At 52.4% G+C, this 22,655-nt stretch overlaps 6 protein-coding genes across 6 annotated transcripts; 2 read left to right on the forward strand and 4 right to left on the reverse strand.

Annotated features, from left to right (window-relative positions):
* Positions 1-1,179: 1,179 nt before the first annotated feature.
* On the reverse strand, positions 1,180-2,401 carry BDP81DRAFT_423753 (uncharacterized protein; the record flags this gene model as incomplete). The annotated part of the gene is made up of 2 exons (XM_060590094.1): positions 1,891-2,401; positions 1,180-1,762 (listed from the first exon to the last, which is right to left on the reverse strand). Coding segments are annotated over exons 1-2 (653 nt in total), but the record flags the coding sequence as incomplete, so codon positions are not given.
* A 5,127-nt stretch (positions 2,402-7,528) lies between these two features.
* BDP81DRAFT_345557 (membrane dipeptidase) lies at positions 7,529-9,081 on the forward strand (the record flags this gene model as incomplete). Its single annotated transcript, XM_060586095.1, has 5 exons — positions 7,529-7,736; positions 7,796-8,024; positions 8,081-8,144; positions 8,197-8,317; positions 8,366-9,081. 5 exons carry the CDS (start codon positions 7,529-7,531, stop codon positions 8,992-8,994), a joined length of 1,251 nt encoding a protein of 416 aa, XP_060447844.1. The 3' UTR covers positions 8,995-9,081.
* A 487-nt stretch (positions 9,082-9,568) lies between these two features.
* BDP81DRAFT_515156 (major facilitator superfamily transporter) lies at positions 9,569-11,555 on the forward strand (the record flags this gene model as incomplete). Its single annotated transcript, XM_060595852.1, has 4 exons — positions 9,569-10,447; positions 10,498-10,601; positions 10,654-11,143; positions 11,194-11,555. 4 exons carry the CDS (start codon positions 9,569-9,571, stop codon positions 11,203-11,205), a joined length of 1,485 nt encoding a protein of 494 aa, XP_060447845.1. The 3' UTR covers positions 11,206-11,555.
* Positions 11,556-12,360: 805 nt separating this feature from the next.
* BDP81DRAFT_392577 (uncharacterized protein) lies at positions 12,361-13,266 on the reverse strand (the record flags this gene model as incomplete). The annotated part of the gene is made up of 4 exons (XM_060587725.1): positions 12,361-12,372; positions 12,582-12,863; positions 12,951-13,141; positions 13,209-13,266. 4 exons carry the CDS (start codon positions 13,264-13,266, stop codon positions 12,361-12,363), a joined length of 543 nt encoding a protein of 180 aa, XP_060447846.1.
* Positions 13,267-15,114: 1,848 nt separating this feature from the next.
* BDP81DRAFT_315030 (NADH:flavin oxidoreductase/NADH oxidase) lies at positions 15,115-16,495 on the reverse strand (the record flags this gene model as incomplete). The annotated part of the gene is made up of 2 exons (XM_060584055.1): positions 15,115-15,732; positions 15,809-16,495. The coding sequence occupies 2 exons, from the start codon at positions 16,493-16,495 to the stop codon at positions 15,115-15,117; spliced, it is 1,305 nt and encodes a 434-aa protein (XP_060447847.1).
* Positions 16,496-17,758: 1,263 nt separating this feature from the next.
* Positions 17,759-20,744, reverse strand: BDP81DRAFT_199258 (5-methyltetrahydropteroyltriglutamate-homocysteine S-methyltransferase). The gene is made up of 3 exons (XM_060582528.1): positions 20,294-20,744; positions 20,120-20,221; positions 17,759-20,008 (listed from the first exon to the last, which is right to left on the reverse strand). Exons 1-3 carry the CDS (start codon positions 20,522-20,524, stop codon positions 18,035-18,037), a joined length of 2,307 nt encoding a protein of 768 aa, XP_060447848.1. The 5' UTR covers positions 20,525-20,744; the 3' UTR covers positions 17,759-18,034.
* Positions 20,745-22,655: the final 1,911 nt, after the last annotated feature.

The following is a 22,655-nucleotide window of genomic DNA, read 5'->3' on the forward strand; positions in this document are numbered from 1 at the left end:
CTCCATGAACAGCCGCCCATCGCCTAATGCTTCGAATTTCAACTGGCGATGATTTCGGCGCGAAATAAGTTGGCAGAAGGTTTGCCTAGAAACCACTGTAGCATCCTCGATCGGGTGTGTAGAGGGTGGACCATTCTCAAGCTTCACAATACTGTGCAGAACGATAACCAAAGATTAGAACGATCTTATGTGGGACGGAGATATTGCGCACCTAGTTCTCGGAACACCAATTGCCACGTCCTGCCACTGAGACAAGCCGCACTGATCTTGTCCATGCGGATGATCCAAAAAGAATAGCCGGAATGTCATAATATCAGGAGGCTCGGTGCGTGAGCCACACTGCCGGAGCTTACGATTCACCGTAATATAGCTCGCCTCATCCAGGTTGTCTTGGACACACAGGCATATAGGAGACAGAGTCTTGGATAGCGCCCTGACATACAATTGACAGTCCCACCGTTGTATTATTGAGTCGTGACTAGGCTCGAGTGGTGGCGACTCGGCCACGGGAGATTTCGCTTTTGATTTGCGGAGTCGCTTCAAACGTCGACTGAATTTGTCTTTTTCTTGGACTTCCTTCAGTGCGGCTAAACTGAGGATAGCTTTGCGGATGTCACGCCGTGCCGCCTTCCCTTGTTTGAGAATGCCGTACTGGCTGAGATCGCCCGCATTGCTGGAAACGTTGAAGGATCTAGGGTACTAGGAGAAATCTCATCGTCAGGGCCTGCGACTAATTTTCTTTGCGCATGGAGGTCAAGCCAGAGTTGACTAAAGCGCTGCAAACTCACTCTGCCTAGCTTCTCTAGCACACTCAGGAGCTTCAACACGCGAGTCGCGTCCTCTTCGGAACTTTCCAGCCCCTCAAGCCATCTGGTCACGAGAGCCAATTCGGCGTTCAAAGTGCCAAGAAATGACTTCGAATCCGTACCCTCCCTAATGACTTTAGATATTGTGGCAGACACGTTTCGCTGTCCTGCTTTTGCGAGCCGGACCATGTCGCTGCTCGACGCAGGCTCCATACTTGTTGGTCGAGAAACAACGTCCTGGCGAGTCCGATAGTTAATCCAAGATCATATCTTTAGTCGGTCAACGGATGGCCTTGTCGGACCGCCCGAGCTGTTGCTTCTTTGAAGTTGTTGAATAATACTGATTGGTTGTTTTCGACGAATGAGCTACAGCTATTACATGCAGCGAATTAACATGGAGGCTGATGCTTAGCGAGACTCGTCATCATGCAGCCTCGAATGATGAGGGAACAGACTGTGTATGAGCGGCCCGCAGACAAGCGACTTTATGGGCTAGAGTGAGAAATATATTACAGAATGCTTAAAGGGAGGTGCATAGGCTATGGAAATCACGACATTCTTTTCGCTGTTCAGAGTAACATCAATTCGACGCGAGTTTACAGAGCTTCAACTATCAGATGTCGGCCCACCATCACTGCCGAGAATGAACACATCGTCATTCACGGTTATGGGGCAAGGGCATACTTCGAGGCCTTCGTCCCGCAAAGCTTTGGCGATCTGACCACCGACTTCTGCGTCGTCGGTCGTCCTCCCAAATGTTGCGCCACGAGAGAGCGTTTCCCAGGACCACTTCCAATCGAGGAGGCCTTTCGAAATCTTTGCCAGACGAACTGCCCATACGAAGTCAGTCGTTCTTTTAGCCGATGATACCAGGGCTTTGTCCTTGGAGAAGCCACCTTGTAAGCCCGTCTCAGCGATTCCAAGTGGCACTTCACTATGCACAGTACGAACGCAAGGTCAGTAAATGATTTGCCAACATGTTACGCCAAAAGCTCAATATAAATGTTTACTTACATCCCTGGTCCTCCATGAATCTTTCGGGTTGCATTTTCAGAGCTACTGACTGAGGCACCTCGCGCTACAGCAATCCCCGTGATCATGAACATGGTAGAAGTCTTGTAACATGCCTGCCCATCGAGATAGTCGCAAACTTCGGCTGTGCTGATGCTCTCCTCGACGAACGCGAGTGTTGGCTGAATGATTGACGTATCGAGGGATTCGAATTCCCAGTGATTGCTGACACTAGTCTCGAATGCAAGCCCGGCATCCAGCTTCATCGTCACTCCGGCCGCCGCAGCAATGGGCACGCCGGCCGTTGCAGAAACCTCTGCACCACGTCTAGTGTCCATCTGATATCTCAATTCCCACGATTTGCTTGAATATATTGCCATATTTGGCGGGATCTCCAGCAGCCCGTTCCGATTGATAACATTGTCGAGATGTCGGAGATCTGGAATGAGGTGCCCGAGACAAATCAGGCCACGAGAAAGCCCAAGCCCGTTGTCAGGGACCTCTGGCGGGGGGTAATTGTTGGTATCCCTATCACAGGGAAGTTGGTTCGAACCGTAGGGTTCTGGGGTTGACGAAGTATCAATATCTCTGTATTAATTGATTCTGCGTAAGGAGTAGAAGGAAGATTCCAACCGGAGGTTGGGTGGACCGTCGAGGTGTAATTGTACCATCTCGAGGTGGCCCATGCTCTACCCTTACTCACGGTCGAATTGGGCTTCCAATCCGACAGTAATGCCTCTGGGAGAGGATGAACCAGCACTTCGAGCCCATGTTGATCAGTCGTATCAGTGTAGGTAGATTCGCGTCCTTCAACGTAACAAAGTCGTCCGCTGCATAGTCAAATAGAAGCAATGATAAAAGCAATTTCAGCCCTCTTATTTGAGCACTTGCCAAGGACTGCAATGTGTTACACGGTGCAGCCTTCCGGTCACGTTACAAGCTTGACGACCTCGCGCTTGATAAGTGCTTCACGAATAAGCTGCCCATGGAGGTCAGCTACCCGGATGCACATACTATCGTCGTAATTGTAGTTCCCAACATGCGCTGGTGATTTCAAAGCACTATCAACAAACTGCTGAAGCCCAGAGCCTTGCTTCGCGTACGTCACGCAATGCCGGTCGACGACGCCCAGCCCCGTTCCTCCTTTCACGAGGCACATGTTTGCCATCGTACTTTAGCATGTCAAGCGCTATTCGCCACCTCTCGCTCGTCTCTACCAGATCCGACAGACATAAACTGGTTCGAGTATCGTGAAGCCGAATTCAATGCATGGTGTGCTGTGACGAAGGCAAGCACGTGCGGGCAGTCGCTGGAATCTCGACTCCGAGATCAGGCTGAGATGCGTCGGTTATTCCAAGATCTGTTGAATGGCTTGTATGAATCTCTCAATGACCTCTTAAAAGTGGGTAAGTACCATCACAATCTGCCTGGAAGCCCTAACTCATTTTAATAGCTCGCTTGAAGCCATCCATAGTCGCTACGTGTGCCGGTGAATTTGAGCCTAGCGAGACGAGTGACGAGACGAGCTCATCGAGCGGCGACTTTGATGTCCTCAGCGAGATATCACTTCAAGGTGACGACGTTGATCGGCATGCAGTCAAGTACCACGTATTCTATACCAAAGCGATCATAGTACAGCTCGCCAATTTATCAACTGAACTCCGGCAGTCCAGCGTCAAGTATCGCCACCAGGAAGCCGACGCCTCGCTCAGAGAAGAAGACTTCTATGGATACGTAGAGCTATGGAAGAGCGGCATTCTAGGCGGAAATCTCAACAAAACCACTTCTTCTGAGCTTGGTCAACCAGGAGCAATCGCCGACTTCCTTCCCGAAAGTCGGTTAACAGTTGTGCAAAGACGCTTGATACGTGCCAACCTGCTTCGTCGGAATAGAATCCAATTTGTCCGAGATTCCATCGCAAAACACGTAGGAATCAAGCTTGAGGAAACAATGGCGGTGCATGAATCTCTGTATGAAAACCCGGAGACTCTGAATCGAGGGTCTGACATCGTGCCTCAGGCGCTACCCAATAACGACACGCCTGATCAACCAGACCATGAAATGGTCCTACCGATGTCATTCGCAGCCGCGGATGTTGAATCTGATTCCGACCTATCTATGTTTATCAAAGACGAGTCCACATCTATCGCCACCCAAGCCACTCGAATAGGAGGTCAAGATGACTTGGAGTACCCAAAGTGCCCTGGGCCACCCATGGTTGGCACTGCACTGACCTGTCCTTACTGCGCCAGGGAATTACCAGAACAGTGTCACCGAAATCATACAAGTTGGAGGCAAGTCTGCTCGATGTTGAACATCCGATGAGCCCCGGTAGGCGCAATTTGAGTGCTGACTTCCTTCAGAAAACATGTTGCTAATGACATACTACCCTACTCTTGTTATTACGAAAACTGCGACACACCTGATCTCATGTGGTCTACTTCCGATGAACTGATGGAACACCTGAAAAAGCTTCACTCACGGACGAAATGGACGTGTCCATGGTGTACTCCGGATCTCAGTAAACATCTTCCTACTTTCAGCAGCCGAGAAGCTTGGGAAGCCCACTTGGCCCATGAACACCAAGACATCGCAGCGTCCATCGAAGTATCAGCTCTTTCTAAGATTTGCCAGCGAAGTATGCTGGAACCGGTGCCTTGTCCTCTTTGTACGAGTGACACTGATAGTACCCGGCTCGCTGCCGATGATGATCACATCCTCTGGCACATTCATGATTTTGTTTTCCATGGGAAGACGCTACTGAAGAAGACGATAAAGACCGACGACCTAGATCTTTTTGACTTCGAAAATCTTTTTGACCCAGGAGAAAACGACAAACTATCTTCAGAGGCATTGGAATATCATTCCGACAGCTCCGATTCGAAAATTCCCAGCTCCTCGATCCATCGCTTTCATCCGACCAGGATCACAAGAGAACCAGAAGGTACACTAACGTTAGCAGCCAGCATGAACTCACAACTCATCGGAATTGGCGACGTGCACGGTTTGTCGCCTAAATCTCAGGCATTGCTTTCTTATCCTGCATCTCGTCTAGACCAAGAACCAGAACGCCCGCGTAAGCCTGGCCCAGAGCTGGGCACCGATATTCGTGCTTTCCTGGACAATTATCCACGCGTCAAATCAGACGATTTACCACACGAGAAATCAGTAGATGTATCCCCAAATACGGCCGCCTACTTTGAAGATGCTACTTGGGTCATGTCTCTTCCAGGTAGTTACATTTCCTCTCCATCATCTCGCTTCGTTGAAATCGGAGACCAGGAAGGACTCGGACAAGCCTGATCTGCCATCCCTCAAGCCATCTAAGACGACAGCCAAACGTGTTAGAGTCGTTGGCGCATGCATTCGATGCTGAATCAAAAAGCTTGCATGTTCAGTTTCGGGCGCTTGCAACGCTTGCATAAGGAGTTGCCCCCAGCTAATGGAGTCCTGCATTCGAGGGGACTTAACGAGTGTTGCCAAGGGGAGATCCCACAGACGATATAAGCTTCCAGAAATTACCATCCATTTCATATACAGGTATCTCGCTCGTATCTACTACCAGGTTGAAGGCGCATGTACCGTGGCCTGACAACTGCAGTCGTTTGTCTACAAAGTAGGGAAGATAGCATCGTACTCAAGATGCTGCGCCAGCCGATCTTCCGCAACGCCATCTTTGAGGGTGAATTGGTTGTGAAGCAAGATAATTCCGAGGCCAGACTCCCAGCAATATTGAAGAATTACTCGTATTCGCAGCCGAGCAAAGGTCAGCCAGTCCACTACGGAAGCGCCTTCTCGAAAGATCATCCCAATCTCGCATTGTCGCAAATGGGTTTACTTGCTTTGGCCAAGCGCTCAATATTACCTCAAAATCTGTCGAATTTCGAAGAAGCCATTGAGACTTTTGTCCAGCTTTACGCTGAGCTGTGCGAAGAAAGCGCCGCCAGGCGCCTTCATGTGAGTTAAGCGGACCCCGTGTGGCTACTCGAGACAAAAATACGCCCGGTCTAATCGAGCACAGGAAAACGTCATATACAAGGCATGCGTGTTAAAGGCTATGATGAGACTCTTGCGACAACCAACGATATTCTTTGACAGTCCAGCGTATCAACAAAACTATAGTGCTGAGCAACCAGCCTGCGTGAGGAACAAGCTTCCATTTTCTGCACATGCAGAAATCCGCGCCGTCGCAAGATCCATAATTGAATCTTTCGAGATAGACCTACTTGCCGATCTCGATAAGTATATTAGGCCGTCGAAAGCTAGAATAGATGTTAATGAAGGCCCTGCAGTGTGGGCAGCTCTTTGGCAGCTGATGCTTATCTACCGCGACCTTCTCATAAACGGTAGACCGCAGCAAGGAAATGCCGAGACTCTCCTCGACGCTGTCGCAATCTTCTACGCAACTTTCTTTCGGACTTTCGCGGCGCAGAAATTACTCTCTCTGGAAAGTATGACCGGTCACTGGCCTGCCAGTGGACCCCATCAAGTCAGACTGATCCAGGCCTTTGAAGGTGCTCTTGAACTCCGTGGTGCCTTCTGTAAGTCTTCGTTCTCTAAGACTTCTTCCTCTACATTGTAATCATATCCAACGGACACTAATGCACGATATTTAGACCAAGAGATACTTACGGGAACGAGTGCTATTGACTTTCGGTTCCAGGTTCTTGTCGTGGCCCCAGAGATGGAATTGCTAAGTAGACGCCACAAGGCGAAAGCGCAACCCAGCAGAACACAAGAGACCTCTGGGAGACGCGACGAGGACGAAGTAATGGGCGGTTGTTATCGCATGGTACAGTGTATTTCTCTTTTCTAGGCCGATGCTGTATTGATGGGAAGATTTTCTACAGTGGCTGTAGATTGACGTCTCGTTCGATCACTGCGTGGTAGCTCTGTCCGGTGAATACCCATATCCAGTTTTAGGAATTTGAAGCGACGGGTTCTCCAGCGTAAACAATTTGCTGACGTTGCGGTAAATGTTTGAGGATTGCAGTCTTCAAGCTTGTGTCGTGGTTGATATCCAACTTTCGCTCCGCGGCTTGGTCTTCACTGCTTACGAGCAATTTTGACAGACCCGAGACCTGACGTACGTCACAATGCGTCTCTAGAATAGAACATAAAGCTTTAGGAGAAATGTCATCTCTCACGTGTCCTGATCAATCAGTAGACGTAGACTGATGATGTTCGGCACTCCTATATCGATGACCCAGAGCTCGGCGATCTTTCGAGTCGAGTGGACGACTGGATGAAAGACTCATTGAATACCAGTCAAGGGCTCATGCGTGGACCCAACATATTGCGAGAATTTGAGTCTTTGGAACATGAGGCCAGCACTGTGGGACTGGACTGGTACGACGAGAGAGGCCTATCGTAGCTGTTATCTAGGTTCGAACCAGCGGGGTCAAGGAAGACCCTAGCTGGATCTTATTATCCGAATATAGTGTACAAACATGACACCCCGCGATGTATGGCGGCCAAATCAGACCTCGAGGTGATATCTAGGTATGGATCCCTTTTGCGCGGGAAACTCACAACACTTGACCGAGGGAAGGGCGTACACCATGGTGTTGGGCTGCTTGAGCATCTGATGTCAGCTGAACGGACTCCGCGCATAACCTCGCACATGAAGCTTCATAATCATCGCATTCTTGTCAAACTATTTGCAGGCTAAGAGCGAAGAGGATAATCGAGAAACCGATCGAATACTCACAATGGCATCATCAGACCATCCCTACCAGAAGCTCGATATCGACGAGCGAGTCAAGCGTGTTCTTCTTAGGACGCCGCTCATCGACGGCCACAATGACCTGCCTCAGCAACCGCGGGCATGCTTTCACGGCAAGATTCACAATAACCCGAAATTCGATTTCGCAAATGGATTCGAGAGGGGAATGACGGATATCCCGCGACTAAGGGAGGGTGAGTTGCACTCGACCTTGTCCTATTTAATTGACTCAAATGACTTACACGATATGAAGGTGCCGTGGGAGGCCAATTCTGGTCCATCTGTGTGCCGTGTCTGAGGTCCGCGGAGAACTTTTCGACGGCAGAGTACTCTGACATGGCGCGCGACGCCATTGAGCAGATTGATATGACGCTTCGGCTTGTTGAGTCGTATCCGGAGACGTTTGAGTTAGTGAACGGGCCAAACGATGTAAAGAAGATTTACGAGTCTGGGAGGATAGCTTGTTCTATCGGTATTGAGGGGTATGTGCTCACTCTGAGGTGCTGGAATGCTCCTGATAGACTAACAAGCTTGATAGATTGCACATGGCTGGCAACAGTATCGGTATCATCAGAGCGTTTTACCGCCTGGGCGTCAGATATGTAAGTTGAACAAGCTTATAGATACCATGAGGTCTAGAATTGACTCTGCTAGTGCACTCTCACTCATGTGTGCAATAATGCCTTCGCCGACAGCTCAACATCCAAAGTCGGCGCTGTTCACGGCGGACTCTCCAAGCTAGGCCGCGCAGCACTCATTGAGATGAACAGATTAGGTGAGCAAGACAGCTCCGGGAAGCAAGCAGTCAGCTGACGAGCAACAGGAATGATCGTAGACATATCCCACGTCTCAGAAGACTGCGCCAAACAAGTCCTGGAACAGACCCGTGCACCAATCATGTTCTCCCACTCCAACGTCAAAGGCGTCTTTGACTGTCCCCGCAACGTCCCGGATCACATCCTAGACATGGTCCCAGCCAACGGCGGCATCGTAATGGTCACCTTTGTACCGGAGCACGTCACTACGCGAAGAAGGGACGCCAAGATGGACATGGTTCTCGACCACTTGTTCTACATCGCCGAGCGCATCGGCTGGGACCACGTCGGTCTCGGCTCTGACTTTGACGGTATCGCGTCTGTCATTCCTGGTTTGGAAGACGTCAAGTGTTATCCGAGACTTCTCAAAGCTATTCTTGATAGGGGTGCGACTGAGGAGCAGCTTGCCAAGGTGGCTGGCGAGAATATCTTGAGAGTGTGGCGTGGTGTTGAGAAGGTCAGGGATGAGATGAAGGCTGAAGGGGTCTTGCCGGTTGAGGATGTGTGGGAGGATAGGACTTGGTGGAGGTATGATGGATACTACCAGATGCCGGACCCTGATCCTGAGGACAAGTTGGGCTTGGATTGGTATGGTGTTCCGCCTCCGGATGAGGGCTTGTATCTGAACGACAAATAGAACTCAGAGCTGTTCAATGAGTGTTCATGAGAGAGCCCTCTTAGACCGATAAATTGCATGACTATGAATTCACAAGGATACTGGACGAATGATGCGATTGATTCATGTAAGATTCACGGTTCATCATATCGCCCCAATTTTGAGCGTAAGTATCCCACTGGAGCCGAATTCTGGTGACTGCTGCCTGATGCTGTCTTGATGGTTTAACTGTCTAAAAACCTCCAGGGAATGGTCTACAAAATTGCAGTCAGCCCATTTTCGGAATCACGGCTGGTCGTTGCAACGTTATGCGCGGGGTAGCATTTGCGCAAGTCATGGCCGCGGATGACTTCAACAGGTGATAAGACTTTTCCGCGGGAAGCACTTACACCCCCCAGTCGTGCCACTGGCTCTTATCTGCTGCTTCTCGGAGGGATACCGAATTATTAACAACACGTCTGTAGATCCGGCACACAAGTCGCTGATCACTCTATATAGCCAGATGTTCCTTAGATGTAGATGAAGCCGGGCGACTCGCATCGCAGCGGCCGAAACACCCTCTCTTCCCTCTCATAGATCTGTCTGAGCGATCACCATGAAGACAGAAATGACTCCCAAAGAGGAGCTCATGGCCTCCGAGCCAACAAAGCCCCTCGACCTCCTCGACGCAGCCGAAGGCGAGGTAATCGACCCGGAAGAGAGCTCTGCGCTTCTGAGACGCCTCGACCTGCGCCTCATGCCGCTCCTCTGCATCACCTACGCCCTGCAGTCCATCGACCGCACAACACTAAGCTACGCCGCCGTCTTTTGCATCCGCGAGGACATTGGCCTCACGGGCTCCGAGTTCTCCTGGACTGGTGCGCTGCTGTACCTGGGCTACCTCTTCTGGGAGTTCCCGACAAACGTGCTGCTGCAGAAGCTGCCCATCAACACCTTCATGTCGGCCACCGTGGTGCTGTGGGGCGCCGTGCTCATGTGCCATGCCGCGTCGCACAACTTTGCTGGGCTCGCGGCGACGAGGACATTTTTGGGCGCATTTGAGGCCTCGATCAACCCGGGTACGATGTTGCTCTTCTCGATGTACTACTCGAGAAAGGAGCAGCCTGTTCGTATGGGCATCTGGATCGGGTCTGCGGGCTTGGGGTACATCACGGCTGGTATCGTGACGTTTGGAATTGGGCATGTTCAAGGGTCTATCGCGAGCTGGCGGATTCTGTTCCTGTTTTGGGGCGCTATTACGGTGGCTTGGGGTATTCTCATGCTCATCTTCCTTCCTGGCTCGCCTTTGACGACGAAGTTTCTGTCGGAGAAGGAGAAGGCGATGGTTATCAGTCGCGTCAAGGCGAACGGCACGGGAATTGAGAATAAGAAGTTCAAATGGCCTCAATTTAGGGAGGCCATGACGGATTTAAAAACATGGCTCCTGTTCTTGTTTGCCGTTGCGAGTAACACCCCCAATGGTGGATTGACGACAGTGAGTTGATCCTATGTTACCTTGAAGACTGCAAACTGACATAACGATAGTTCCAAGGCCTCGTTATCAAGGGTATGGGCTTCTCGACGCTTCAGACCACTCTCATTCAGATGCCTTCGGGAGCAGTGCAGCTTATTCTGTGTCCCTTGGCCTGGTAAGCAGCCCCCATCTTCCCAGTCACCTCAACTTCAACTTACACAACCCAGCTTCTTCGCTTCCTACTATCCAAACGCCCGCATAGCCATCATGCTCACCTGTCTCGCCCCCTTCCTCGCCGGCATTCTCGGCCTCTGGCTCATCGACCAATCTAACCCCTACGGCCGCCTCGCTTGCCTCTGGATCTCCTTCGCCTACACGGCAACCTGGACACTCTCCATGTCCGTCGCCACGGCCAACACCGCGGGCCACACCAAGAAGATCACGACAAACGCGATGCTCCTGATCGGGTACTGCCTCGGAAACTTTGTCGGCCCCTTCTTCTTCAAGGCGGAACAGGCCCCACGGTATCCCCTGGGCGTCGCGATGATGATCTTTTGCGTTGGCATGCAGATTGCGTGCTTGTGCGCCCTCTGGTCACTCTTGTGGTTCCGGAATCGGTCCAGGAGGGCGGAACACGCGACGTCGGAGGAGAATGAGCACCAGGCTTATGAGCGTGGGCTCTTGGATGAGACTGACTTGCAGAACAAGTACTTCAAGGTTCGTGGACTTGACTTCTTTACACATGGATCTCTACTAACAGCTTTCAGTACGTGTATTGATTACAATAACACCTCGAGAAGCGCACCGGACGTCAGAGTCACATTATCTACATAGAGAAAAGTATTTAATTTGGTGAAATAGAATTTTGAAAGATCCAAACAGCCGCGAGTTCCAGAAAGTTCCGAAACCAGCCTAATATAACGTGATAGTTTGTAAAACAGTTTTCCCAGCCTTTGACATCTCGCCGCGCATTGCTCCGTGCATGTAGCATTCACTCACTAGATGGGTATCTAGTATGCTTCCTGCGAAAAATGAAGGCGGCTGGATCGTCAACGCCGCTATTGTCATAACGTTGCTCTTCGTTGTTTCTGATTGGCCGTAAAATAAACGGCATATGTCCTGAACAGAGGATCCAAACCTCGTCTCCCAGTTTCGTGCCGTAAGTTCCGACGCCAAAGCCACCTCACCTCCTCTTGTGAGAAGGATGGCCATTTTGCTGGTCATCAGCCAGGCTACCATCCACCAGTTGTCGGGGCTGTCTGACTCTGAAAAGTTCGCCCAACCAAGCACGGCTTTCTCTATATCACTACGCATCGTGAAAAACCTTGCGAGGTGGTCATCTGTGCCCAGTGTCTTATCTAGCTCGCGGCAGTTACTGGCAGCATCTGCTGCTACATACTGTTCCCATATTTTCACCAGGTTCTCAAACGGAATATACAGAGCGATCTATATCCGAGGAAGCGCCGGTTGGAGGCGCGCCCGTGTTCACAATTGTGCCAACACAATATCCACGAAGCAATAGGCGGCGACCGTCGCTCGAAACAGGAATTTGAGAGTCCAGCTGAGGAATGCCGTACGACGCGTCGTAATATTGACGTAATATTTCAGCTGATTCATATGGCTGTGAATTGATGGGTTTTGTCATTCCTTTGTGACGCCAATCTAGAACCCAAGTTGGTTCCTCCAAGGGCGTTTCACGTTGCCGGCGTCCCACGAGTGGAAGCAAAGATTGAGAAGATTGGATGAGATCCACTATCACTCGGCTATACAGCTCATCGCAGTCGATGTCGTAGTTGCTTGACTTCACGCTCGGCAATGCCCCTGCAATGAAAGGCAGTAGAGCGAAGATCTTGTCGCGCGGATCCGAAGCTTGGCGGTAGCAGGTATCCCAAAGGAAGCCAGTGATTTCTTCACCAACTCCTTGCGGCCCTGACTCAATAGAAGCCCTCACGAGTGATGTGGTCAGCCCTGCTAGCGTTGCAATTGCCTCATCTATAGGCCACTCCTCTTGGGCAAGTGTCCATCCCTTTAGTCTTGGAAAAATCACATTCGCGTAGTTAAGAGTGAAGTTCGTCAACGGCGATCGCGAGATCGTGAAGGGCCCCCAAAGAAACGTCGCCATGGGAGGAGCGACACACTCTTGAACTATCCATACTCGCCGCCACCACTGGCATTTCACCAGGCTTCGAATCGTAAGATCGAGTTCCTTGAAACCTTCAGCCGTCGAAAAGCTAGCATCTTCTGCTTTGGCATAGTCTAGGAATTCGATGAATTCCAGGCCATAGCGAGCAACGTCCAAGCTGAGCTCCCCTTCGAGGAGGTCAACCTCAGCCAACCACAGGAGGCAATTGCTGCATTTGCTGTAAACGTCGAACATCATGTCGACCTGTACGCGCTTCTCCTCGTGGTCATCCTGATTGATGCACAGCGCGTCGGCCTAAAGAGTGATGCGTTCCTGCTCAGATCTGATTCGTTGCCGAGCCAAGAACAAAGACGTGGTAAATTTGACCTCTTTTCCATCCACCGAAATATGTTTGGTATCAGAGGCGTCGCCCCAAACATACGATATGCATTGGTAGACGGGTTCGTCGTTGAGGGTAGCCACACTGAATTCCCCCTGAACCGCACTTCCTTGGCTTCCGGGCCAGATGGTGAATAGTCTTATTTGCGTGGCTGGATCCTTTAGGAGTGGCCGCACATTTGGCTCGTTGTTGCCTGTGGGTGAAGCACAAGATTAGCTAACGTACCTATGACATGTAAGATAGGGGTTGATTCGTGTTACCTAACTGATGGATATCGTCCTGGATCTCAGGTAGAGAGAGCTGGCCTAGATCCGCCATGATGGGCAACCCATCAAGCTATCGCGAGATGTGTGAAAACTGGAGAGTTGTTCTACAAAAGTGCGGGGGAAGGCAGATACTAGGTCGTAGGTGTGATGGAATGATACTGCCCGGTTATCTGCTTCATTTCAAACACCCTTGCCGTTGCTCATTGGTCCCCTTCGCGCTGGTTCATAACTTGCATGCGTTGGATGGCGCTTCGCCATCAATTGCACGAAATCGCCATGCTGTGCCGAACCTCTGCATACGGCCGCGGATCGGGTCGCGGTGGGAGTGAACACCCCGAAATCCCCGACTTGTCCGACACCACCACAGCCGGCACCGGACCCAGCACGGGCGGCGACCGCGCTTCCCATCCTACCCCTCCGCATCCTCCCATAACGACATCGCCGTCCATGTCAAAGACCCAGCTGCTGCGCATGTTCAATATGTCAATCATGAGTACGTCCCCGTCTGCGTTAATCCACCACGGCCGCACAGGCTGCACTGCCGGCCTCGGTGCTGGCTTTGGGTGCGCTGCTTTGCATTGTATCACCGCCTTGGGTGGTGGAGGAGGACGAGGTTCAGGCAGTCTCTCGGTCGAATCATTGGGGTAAGGCTTAGATTCGATTTGGTGACGGAGCAACTGCGTCCTGAGAGAGGAGTGGTGTACCATTGAAGATGATGCCGCAGAGGGAGAGAAAATCTGTGCATTGTTTGAGAGTCAATGCAATCACCAGGAGGCCTGCTTTTTAAGGGTGTAGTTATGTCTTGTTGCGAACTTGGTGAATAGAAATGGACGACCAATGTCGACACACTTGATCGAAAAACAACCCTGTCTAGATTTGAATGAGAGTGTTTGGAGCCGAAGGTTTTAACGGTACAGTGAATCATGGAAACAAAGAATGCGTCCACGAACAGCTTGCCCCCGAGTTCTTGGGGTTGTCTCAAAGGAAACATGGATTTCGTTTCTAAGTACTGAATGGGCGTAATTTTCTTTATTGTCATGAGCGCATGTTCGTTTTGAATTAAGCTCCTACTGCGCCGACCTTTAATTACATACATCTCAAGGCAAGAGACTGAAAACTTAGCTTCCTCTCTGTACCTACATCTTAGAGGGAGTATCGTCGTCAATTTACAAAGTTGATTGTGTTGGTAGAAGACCTGTCCGTAAGTGTCTCTAGAGGAAAGACACGCAACGACCCGGAAAGTTGAACTCATGCTCTCTAGTACTGCTGCAAGCGATCTTTAAATAGGAGTGATTCACGTTGGCGAAGCGGACAACGAGGGGCAAGATCGAGCGAAGAAGAAGACCATCTTCAACCGCTTTCAAGCGGTACGCACGGTGGGCATCAGAAACACGAGAAGAAACTCCATAAGAAAATAGGCCCAAAGGCAACGTTTTGCCCGAGACAGAGAAGTCCTGGGGAGGTGCGATAGACACCCTATTCAAGATCAGCGAGGTCGTCGGTCTGCCTTGCAGTGATCTTCATAGGATTCGTCGATACATTTCAAACTCATCAATACAAGAGATACTTGATCAACTGCTTGGAAGTAGAACTCAGAGCTATGCGATTTATCAGAGTACATCAAAAGTAAGGGGTTTGAATTGGTCAATTCTATTTCTAGACTCTCAGAAGTCTCGGCGTCTTTTGATCTCGGCGTCTCTATACGCTTCTTCTTCCACCTCGAAGCGCTGCAAACGTCTTCTGTCAGGCTGTGTATCTTGTCTGGGTCTAAGCAGACTACTACTTCCTCATCTTCATCTTCTTCTCTTCCTTCAACCTCACCCGCATCAGTACGTCTTCTTCCTCTTCATCTCTTCTTCTATTATCAGAGCTTCGCGCCCTCCTTCTTCCGACCATGTAGTCAATGCTTCCTCCGCGGCGCCCGGTGGTACTGGTTCGACCACTTAATCTGCACCCCAATCTCATCCGCAATCTTATACACGAAATTCGGCTCCCGCAGAAACTGCCTCGCCACAAACACCGCGTCCGCCTGTGTCACCTGCCCATGCTCCTCATCTACCTCCAACGTCGCCGCATTCCCCTGATCAACACCATTATGCCCATTCGCCTCAGCAGAGCCGGACCCCTTGGCCTGCACAATGCTCCGCGCCATCTCGCCGCTCGAAATCATGCCCACGGCGCCGATGAACAACTTCTTGCCCTCCACGGCCAACGCCTCGCGGATCTTGCCGGCGATACTGACCTGGTAGTACGGCGAGATCTCAATCTTTTGGGCCTCGTTGTTGCCGCCCGAGGAGACGTCGAGCAAGTCGACGCCGGCTTCGGGCAGGAGCTTTGCGAGCTTGATGGAATCCTCTACTACCCATGAGGGCTTGCCGTCGTATTCCATCCACTCTGTCGCTGAGATGCGCAGGAAGAGGGGCATGCCGGATGGGATGACGTCGCGGACGGCCTTGATGACTTCAAAGAGGATACGGGTGCGGTTCTCGAAGCTGCCGCCGTACTTGTCGGTGCGTTGCTAGGTCATGTCAGTACTTTCTGTGCCGCACATCATGGGGGGGAGGGGAGAACCAAGAAGGGGTTCCGGAACTTACGTTAGTCAGAGGAGAGAGGAACTCTGTAATCAGATAGCCGTGCGCGCCGTGAATTTCAATGACATCGACACCAGCCTCGACAGCCCTCTTGGCAGACTCGGCAAAAGCCTTCACCACACCCTGAATCTCCCCAACAGTCAACTCCCGCGGCGTAGCCCATCCCTCGGTAAAGGGAATCGAGCTCGGCGCAACACAGTCGTCAGGCCACCCGCCCTCGCTCTCCAGCGCCAGAGCCTTGCCCTTGGTCTCTGTAATCCACGGCGCCAACGTGCTCGCCTTGCGGCCAGCATGAGCAAGCTGAACGCCCACAGCCTGATTCTGCGAGTGGATGAAATCAACCACGCGCTTCAGCGGCGCGACCTGGGAGTCCTGCCACAGACCGACGTCCTCGGGGGAGATGCGGCCGCGGGCCTCGACGCCCGTGGCCTCGATGATGGTCAGCGACGCGCCGTGCAGGGCGAACTGGCCCAAGTGGACGAGGTGGTAGTCCGTCATGTGGCCATTGTCGGCGGAGTACTGGCACATGGGCGAGACCCAGATGCGGTTGTTGAGGGTCAGGTCGCGGATCTGGAGGGGTTGGAAGAGCGTCGGGGCCGCGGGGGCGTCGACGGGGGTTCCGGCGGGGGGCTCCTGGGCCGGGGTGTAAAACGGCACGCCTGGGGCGGCCTTGTTGGCGGTGCCGGTCATGGTTGTATGTCCGGGGGTTACGTCTTTTTTTTTTCTCTTTGCGCAGGAGGAGACCAGAGACGAGTGTGGTTATGCGGGGATAAGGTGCTGTGTTTTGCGGCGTTTTCTCGCGATGCTTCGTTTTGGAAGGGGAGGGGCGGGATGTTTGGCCAGTGGTTTCGAGTTGATGAACTGTTGTACAGGCAAGCGGGCAGAAGGACGGAGTTTGGGAAGGGTTGTCAAGGGGTTTTATCTACAAGGCTAAAAGCGCCGGATCCAACCCCGGGAACCCATATTCCGTGGCGTCACAGCAGTTGAGGGCGACTTGTCCTGATTTGTAAAGCTGTCGATGCGGGCAGCGGGCTGGGTTGGTTGGTAATTAGATAACAAACACCTCGGCACCTAGAAGGCGATATGGAGCATGGCGAAAACGGCTATTGGATCGAAACCTCTATCTCTAAGCTCAATGCTCCAGGATAGTGGGGGTATCTTTCGAAGCAGCAAGTTTAACAACAAAGTCGATTTATCAGCTCGGTCTAAAGTGCGTCCATGACAGCCTGCCGTGTCTGCTATCCGACGAAACGCCCTACCAAAACGCCCTACAGCCCACCTTCTGTGCGGCGATCAACTTGCTCTTTCTTCAATGAAGCCATCCTGTGCTTGTTGAGTAATTGCAGAATGGCATGCGTCAGTCCTGCTGCACTCTGCAGGTCCTCCCTCCTTCTTGTTGACCGGGAATAATTTTGAGTAAAAAGCGGCCTCTGTCTGGAGTGGGTCCCCCGAGTGGCGTCATTCCCGTCCGACTTGTCCCCCTCTCCCCTTCCTCCCCCGTGGCGCCGAATCGGCAGCCGCCCAATCTACCCCTCCATCCCTCTTCCCCTACCGGTCCTCGCCAAGTTGCGAACCGAGTTTCTGGTTAATGAAGCGCCGTTTCTTTCTCGAAGCCTTCTGCGAAGACTAGCTCATCCGGCAGCGGGGGTTTCAACTTTACGGAATGTTAACTATTGACTAGGCTATACGACCAAATGTGACAGACACCCCATGTCGTATCCGAATGCTTATGCCTGTAGGTAAAACCGATGTCCTTTGCTCATGTCACCCACCAACCCGTTGGCGAAGAATCCAGCCTCGAGAGCCTAGTATTCGTACATAGGAACTGCTTCAGCTATGCCATATGTCACCCTTACCTACCACACAATCAACAGAGCACGAGAACGCGGCGAGACCAATTGATTGAACCTTGCAATTTCATGTATTCATGAACATACTACATTAGACCATGGCCCGTTAAGGGGCTCTTTGAGTCTATATCCGTTCAGGACCCATCCCTGAAAGCGGTATCTGTTGAATTCCTTACTTTTCCCTGAGTCCCAAACCCGCTTGCAAAACGCCGTGGAGATGTGTTGAAAAAAGAACGCCCATGTTGAATTTGCCCGTAACCTTCCCCTGTTTTTCCGGTCATCCCCGCGGGTATTGCCACGTCATTGTCTGTTGAAAAGACTTATCGTTCCCACCCAACACCAAAATCACACTCATGTACACCGCATCAACTGCCCAAACTTAGTTGGAGTACTTCTGGCGGAAGTACTTGGCAGCGTTGACCATGTTGACCAGGGCGGCCTTGGTCTCAGCCCACTGGCGGGTCTTCAGACCGCAGTCGGGGTTGATCCAGAGCTGCTCAGGGCGAAGGCCGTTGGCAAGCATCTCCTCGATGCGGGTCTTGATCTCCTCCTCTGACGGAACACGGGGGGAGTGGATGTCGTAGACACCAGGTCCAATGTGGCGGGGGTAGGCCTTGTCCTCGAAGACACGGAGGAGCTTGGCGTCAGACTTGCTGTTCTCGATGGACAGGACATCGGCATCCAGCGCGGCAATGGCGTGGAAGAAGTCCTGGAACTCGGAGTAGCAGAAGTGGGAGTGGATCTGGGTGGAGTCCTCAACGCCGGCAGTGGACAGCTTGAAGGAGTCGACGGCCCACTTGAGGTAAGCCTCACGCTCGGATCCGGTGCGGAGGGGAAGACCCTCACGGAGGGCGGGCTCATCGACCTGGATGACGTAGATGCCAGCGGCCTCGAGGTCGACGACCTCGTCGCGGAGGGCCAAAGCAAGCTGCTGGGCCTGGACGGACTGGTGAACGTCATCACGGGGGAAAGACCAGCGCAAGCAGGTAATGGGGCCAGTGAGCATGCCCTTCATGGGGCGAGCAGAGTTGGCAGCGGCGTACTTGGACTCCTTGACGGTCATGGGCTCGTTGTTGCGGCGAGAGATGTCACCGACAACGATGGGGGGACGGACGCAGCGAGAGCCGTAAGACTGAACCCAGGCGTGGGTGGTGAAGACGTAACCGTCCATGCGCTCACCGAAGTACTGAACCATGTCGTTACGCTCGGGCTCACCGTGGACGAGGACGTCCAGGTCAAGCTCGTTCTGGATCTTGATGGTCTCCTCAATCTCCTTCTCGATGAACTTCTCGTACTCCTGGGCAGTGATCTCGCCCTTGCTGAACTTGTTACGGGAGATACGGATCTCCTTGGTCTGGGGGAAGGAGCCGATGGTGGTGGTAGGGAAGAGGGGAAGCTTGAGGTGCTTGCGCTGAGCCTCAATACGGGTAGGGAACTCAGACTTGCGGTTGTGCATGGCCTCAGTGACCTCAGACTGGCGCTTCTTGACGTTGGGGTCGTTGGTGCGGGCAGAGGTGGCGCGGGACTGGATGTCCTTGGCGTTCTCATCGAGCTTGGCCTGGACAGAGGCGGCATCGGTGATAGCCTTGGCAATGGTGGCAACCTCAGAGGCCTTCTCAGAGGCGAAAGAGAACCATCTGTAGACCTCCTCGGGGAGCTTCTTCTCGGAGGCGAGAGTGTGGGGAGTGTGGAGGAGGGAGCTGGAGGTGGAGACGATGACACGGTCCTCGCCGACCTTGGCGATGGCTTGCTTGACGGTGTCAATGGCACGCTGGAAGTTGGTCTTCCAGATGTTACGGCCGTCGACGACACCGGCAGAGAAGACCTGCTTGGGGCCGAGCTTCTCGAGGACGGGGCCAAGCTGCTCAGGGTTGCGGACAAGGTCGACGTGGAGACCGTAGACGTTGCTGATGGCGGGGAGGACATCGAAGTTGTGGACAATGTCACCGAAGTAGGTGGCCAGAACAAGGTTGGGGAGGCCAGCACCGACGAGCTGCTCGTAGGCGGGCTTGAAGGCGTCCTTGGACTTCTGGGGGAGGTCGTAGACCAGGATGGGCTCGTCGATCTGGACGGTCTCGGCACCGGCAGCCTTAAGCTGCTTCAGGAGCTCGACGTAGACGGGGACGAGCTTGTCGAGGAGGGAGATGGGGTCAACGGACTGGCCACGGTCGGGCTTGCCGAGGTGGAGGAAGGAGACAGGTCCGAGAAGGACGGGGCGGGTGGTGATGCCGGCAGCCTTGGCCTCGTTGAACTCGCGAACGGGCTTGGGGTCGGAAGCGAGCTTGAAGGTCTGGCCATCCTGAAGGGTAGGCTTGACGTAGTGGTAGTTGGAGTCAAACCACTTGACCATTTCCTGTTGATGGACCCATTAGCACATGGTCCAAGCTTTTTTGGGTTTATTTTTTTGGTGTTGGTTTTTTTCCCAACAGCTTAATGTTTGAGCGGGGGCGGGGGCGGGGCTTACCAGAGAGGGGACGTCGATGCCATCCTTCTGGTGGCCACGGCCCATGGCGAAGTACTCGTCAATGGGCTCGAGCTTGGTCTCGGCATAACGAGGAGGGACGGCCTGATTGTTTCGTAAGCTTGTGATTCTATGTGGTATTGGTCATGGATGGAGGGGGGAACGTGAGTCACGTACGTTGAAGAGCTGAATGTGGTCGAGAACGTGGTCGTAGTGAGCAAAGTCGTTGCTGGGGATGATGTCGACACCGGCATCCTTCTGGATCTGCCAGTGAGCAAGACGGAGTCTCTTGCCCTCAGCGAGGAGCTCATCGCGGGAGAGCTTGCCGCCCCAGTAGGCCTCGTTGGCCTTCTTGAGGTCACGGTTCACACCCATGCGGGGGAAACCAAGGACCGATGACTGAACCATTTTGGATGCTGTTGCTTGTCTCTGCAAAGTATTCAAAGGTGACGGAAATGTGCGTTGTGTAAAATTACCTCGCCGACAAGAAGCAAGGTAAGGAAGAAAGAATTTGGAAGACAGGTCGGTTGAGGAGGGGAGGAGGAAGAAGGGAAGAGTGAAACGGATGGGAAGAAGGCGGAGGAGGGGTTAATAGAAGTAGTCGGAAGAGGAGGGTGGAAAGGGGAAAAAAAACTTTACCAGGTGGCCGAGTCGGTCGGTGAATTGGGCAATTGCGTGCGAAGGTACGGCGGAAGATGGGTGAGGGTACCTTAGCAACAGCACAGCAATGGAAGCTCAGTGGCTGGGGTGACGGGTCCCGGGTCCAGTCAATTGAGAGCGAAGTCGGCTTTGGATCTTCTTTTCCCTTTGGTCCCTTTGGGATTTCCCTTTTCCTACCATACGGAGACCTTACGGAGACATACCTACGCTACGCAGACGGTATAGCCTACGATCAGCCATTGACCCGGTGATTTTGTCTTGTTGGTTTACGAGTTTTCTTCCCATGCCTTTCCTTCGCTTTCCTTCCTTCCTGCCTAAGTTCCTCCCACCTCTTCCTAGTATGTATGGTGGTATGGTCGTTCCTACCCCTCCATTGCGTATGCTTGGTGCTTGCCCAGGAAGGAAAAAAAATGAGGCGAGAATTCTTTTCCCACCGTGGTCCCTTAGCGTCAAGGTGGGGTAGTTTTGGAAGGGAAGGAGGGGTTGTCGCAGATTGCCCTTGAGATACGGCCCTCTGACACGCCTTGAGAATGCGGCGTGGCGTGAAGCTGGAGACTCGATTGGGGAACAAGTCTTTGGACGCATCCACCCAAGCAAGAAACATTTCTGGGCCGCTGATGGCGGGGTACAACAATTGAATAATGTCACTACCATGAGCTATCAGAAGCTATCATGTTTAACTCGGAGTTCCCGGCGGCAACGCACAAGCCACCCATTGTTCTCTGTTAGTGCCCCTCAGTTCCCCAGTCGAGAGGCAACGTACACAGTAAGAGTAAGACTAAGCTCGAGTTGTCACCGTCACTTTGCGCCTTAGGTACTACGTATAGATTATCATCTTCTTCTGCCTTCCATCTTGCGAGCTGACATGCCGTGCCACCTCGCTTGTTCACCCATTGCGTCGGTGTGCCTGAGGATAATGGCCCGAATGGCCTAGAATCTGAGACTACTGGCTGTACGTGCCTGTTGATGCATGAGACGGCAACTCCAACAAAAGTAAGGTAAGGTGAGGTAAGCGCCTTAGGGCAGGGCAAAAGGCAAGTTGAGGTTGTCCATGTACTGTACATGACAAGTTCAGAAAATGTGAGAATAGCAACCCAAAGTCAAAACAATAGACGGGAACCTGAGAGCAAAGGAAACTCAAGAAGGAGGGGCAGTCGTTTCCCTATTGGTTGTATCCCACCTGAGCGCGGCAGGAACGCAGGGGACCTGCCTCGATATGGAAGGGCGGTGTGGCAAGTCGGGGAATGCACCTCCAGCCTGCGTTCCTGCTCGTTCCTGCTTGTTCCTGCTCGTGCCTTCCTGTATTCGTGAGAATATCCCAAGGTACGTATAGAAATCAGAGCCTGAGGGAAAGAGCGTTTTCTCACCTTTTACCTTAACGCCTTGTGCTTATCGTGCTCGATGCTGTCCGCGGCACGTGCGCGCTCGATACTTTGCCTCAGGTACTAACGTAATCCACTTGAGCTTGTGCGCCCCGTTTCCACTGCTATCGCGTCTTTCCATTCGCTCAATCCTCCACCTCCTGCCGCATCTTTTTTTCCTTTCCCCCGGGCTTGGGGTGACCTTACTCGAGCGTGTCGAGCTCTGCTTCAGGAACCTCCGCCTCGGATTCCATGCTACCTGTGGACGTCCTCACCGTTGTCGACGACCGCTTCTTGACTCTCGCGGCTTCACTAGCTGTGCGGTTGTGTTACCTCGTCTTGCTTTATCGAGAAAATGATGCATGTTGCATTCCTGAGTTGTCTACTTTTGTCAATCAATGTCTCACCCTCACGCGTCAACTGTCTCCCTCGATTGGACGAGCCTTTCCTCCCCTCCTTCAACTGAGGTTATGACAGCAATTGTAGGTCAAACGTCGAGACCGCCTCGAAGTTGTCAC

The sequence above is a fragment of the Colletotrichum phormii genome (genome assembly GCF_030913505.1).
Source record: "Colletotrichum phormii strain CBS 102054 chromosome Unknown BDP81scaffold_6, whole genome shotgun sequence".
Taxonomy (NCBI): domain Eukaryota; kingdom Fungi; phylum Ascomycota; class Sordariomycetes; order Glomerellales; family Glomerellaceae; genus Colletotrichum; species Colletotrichum phormii.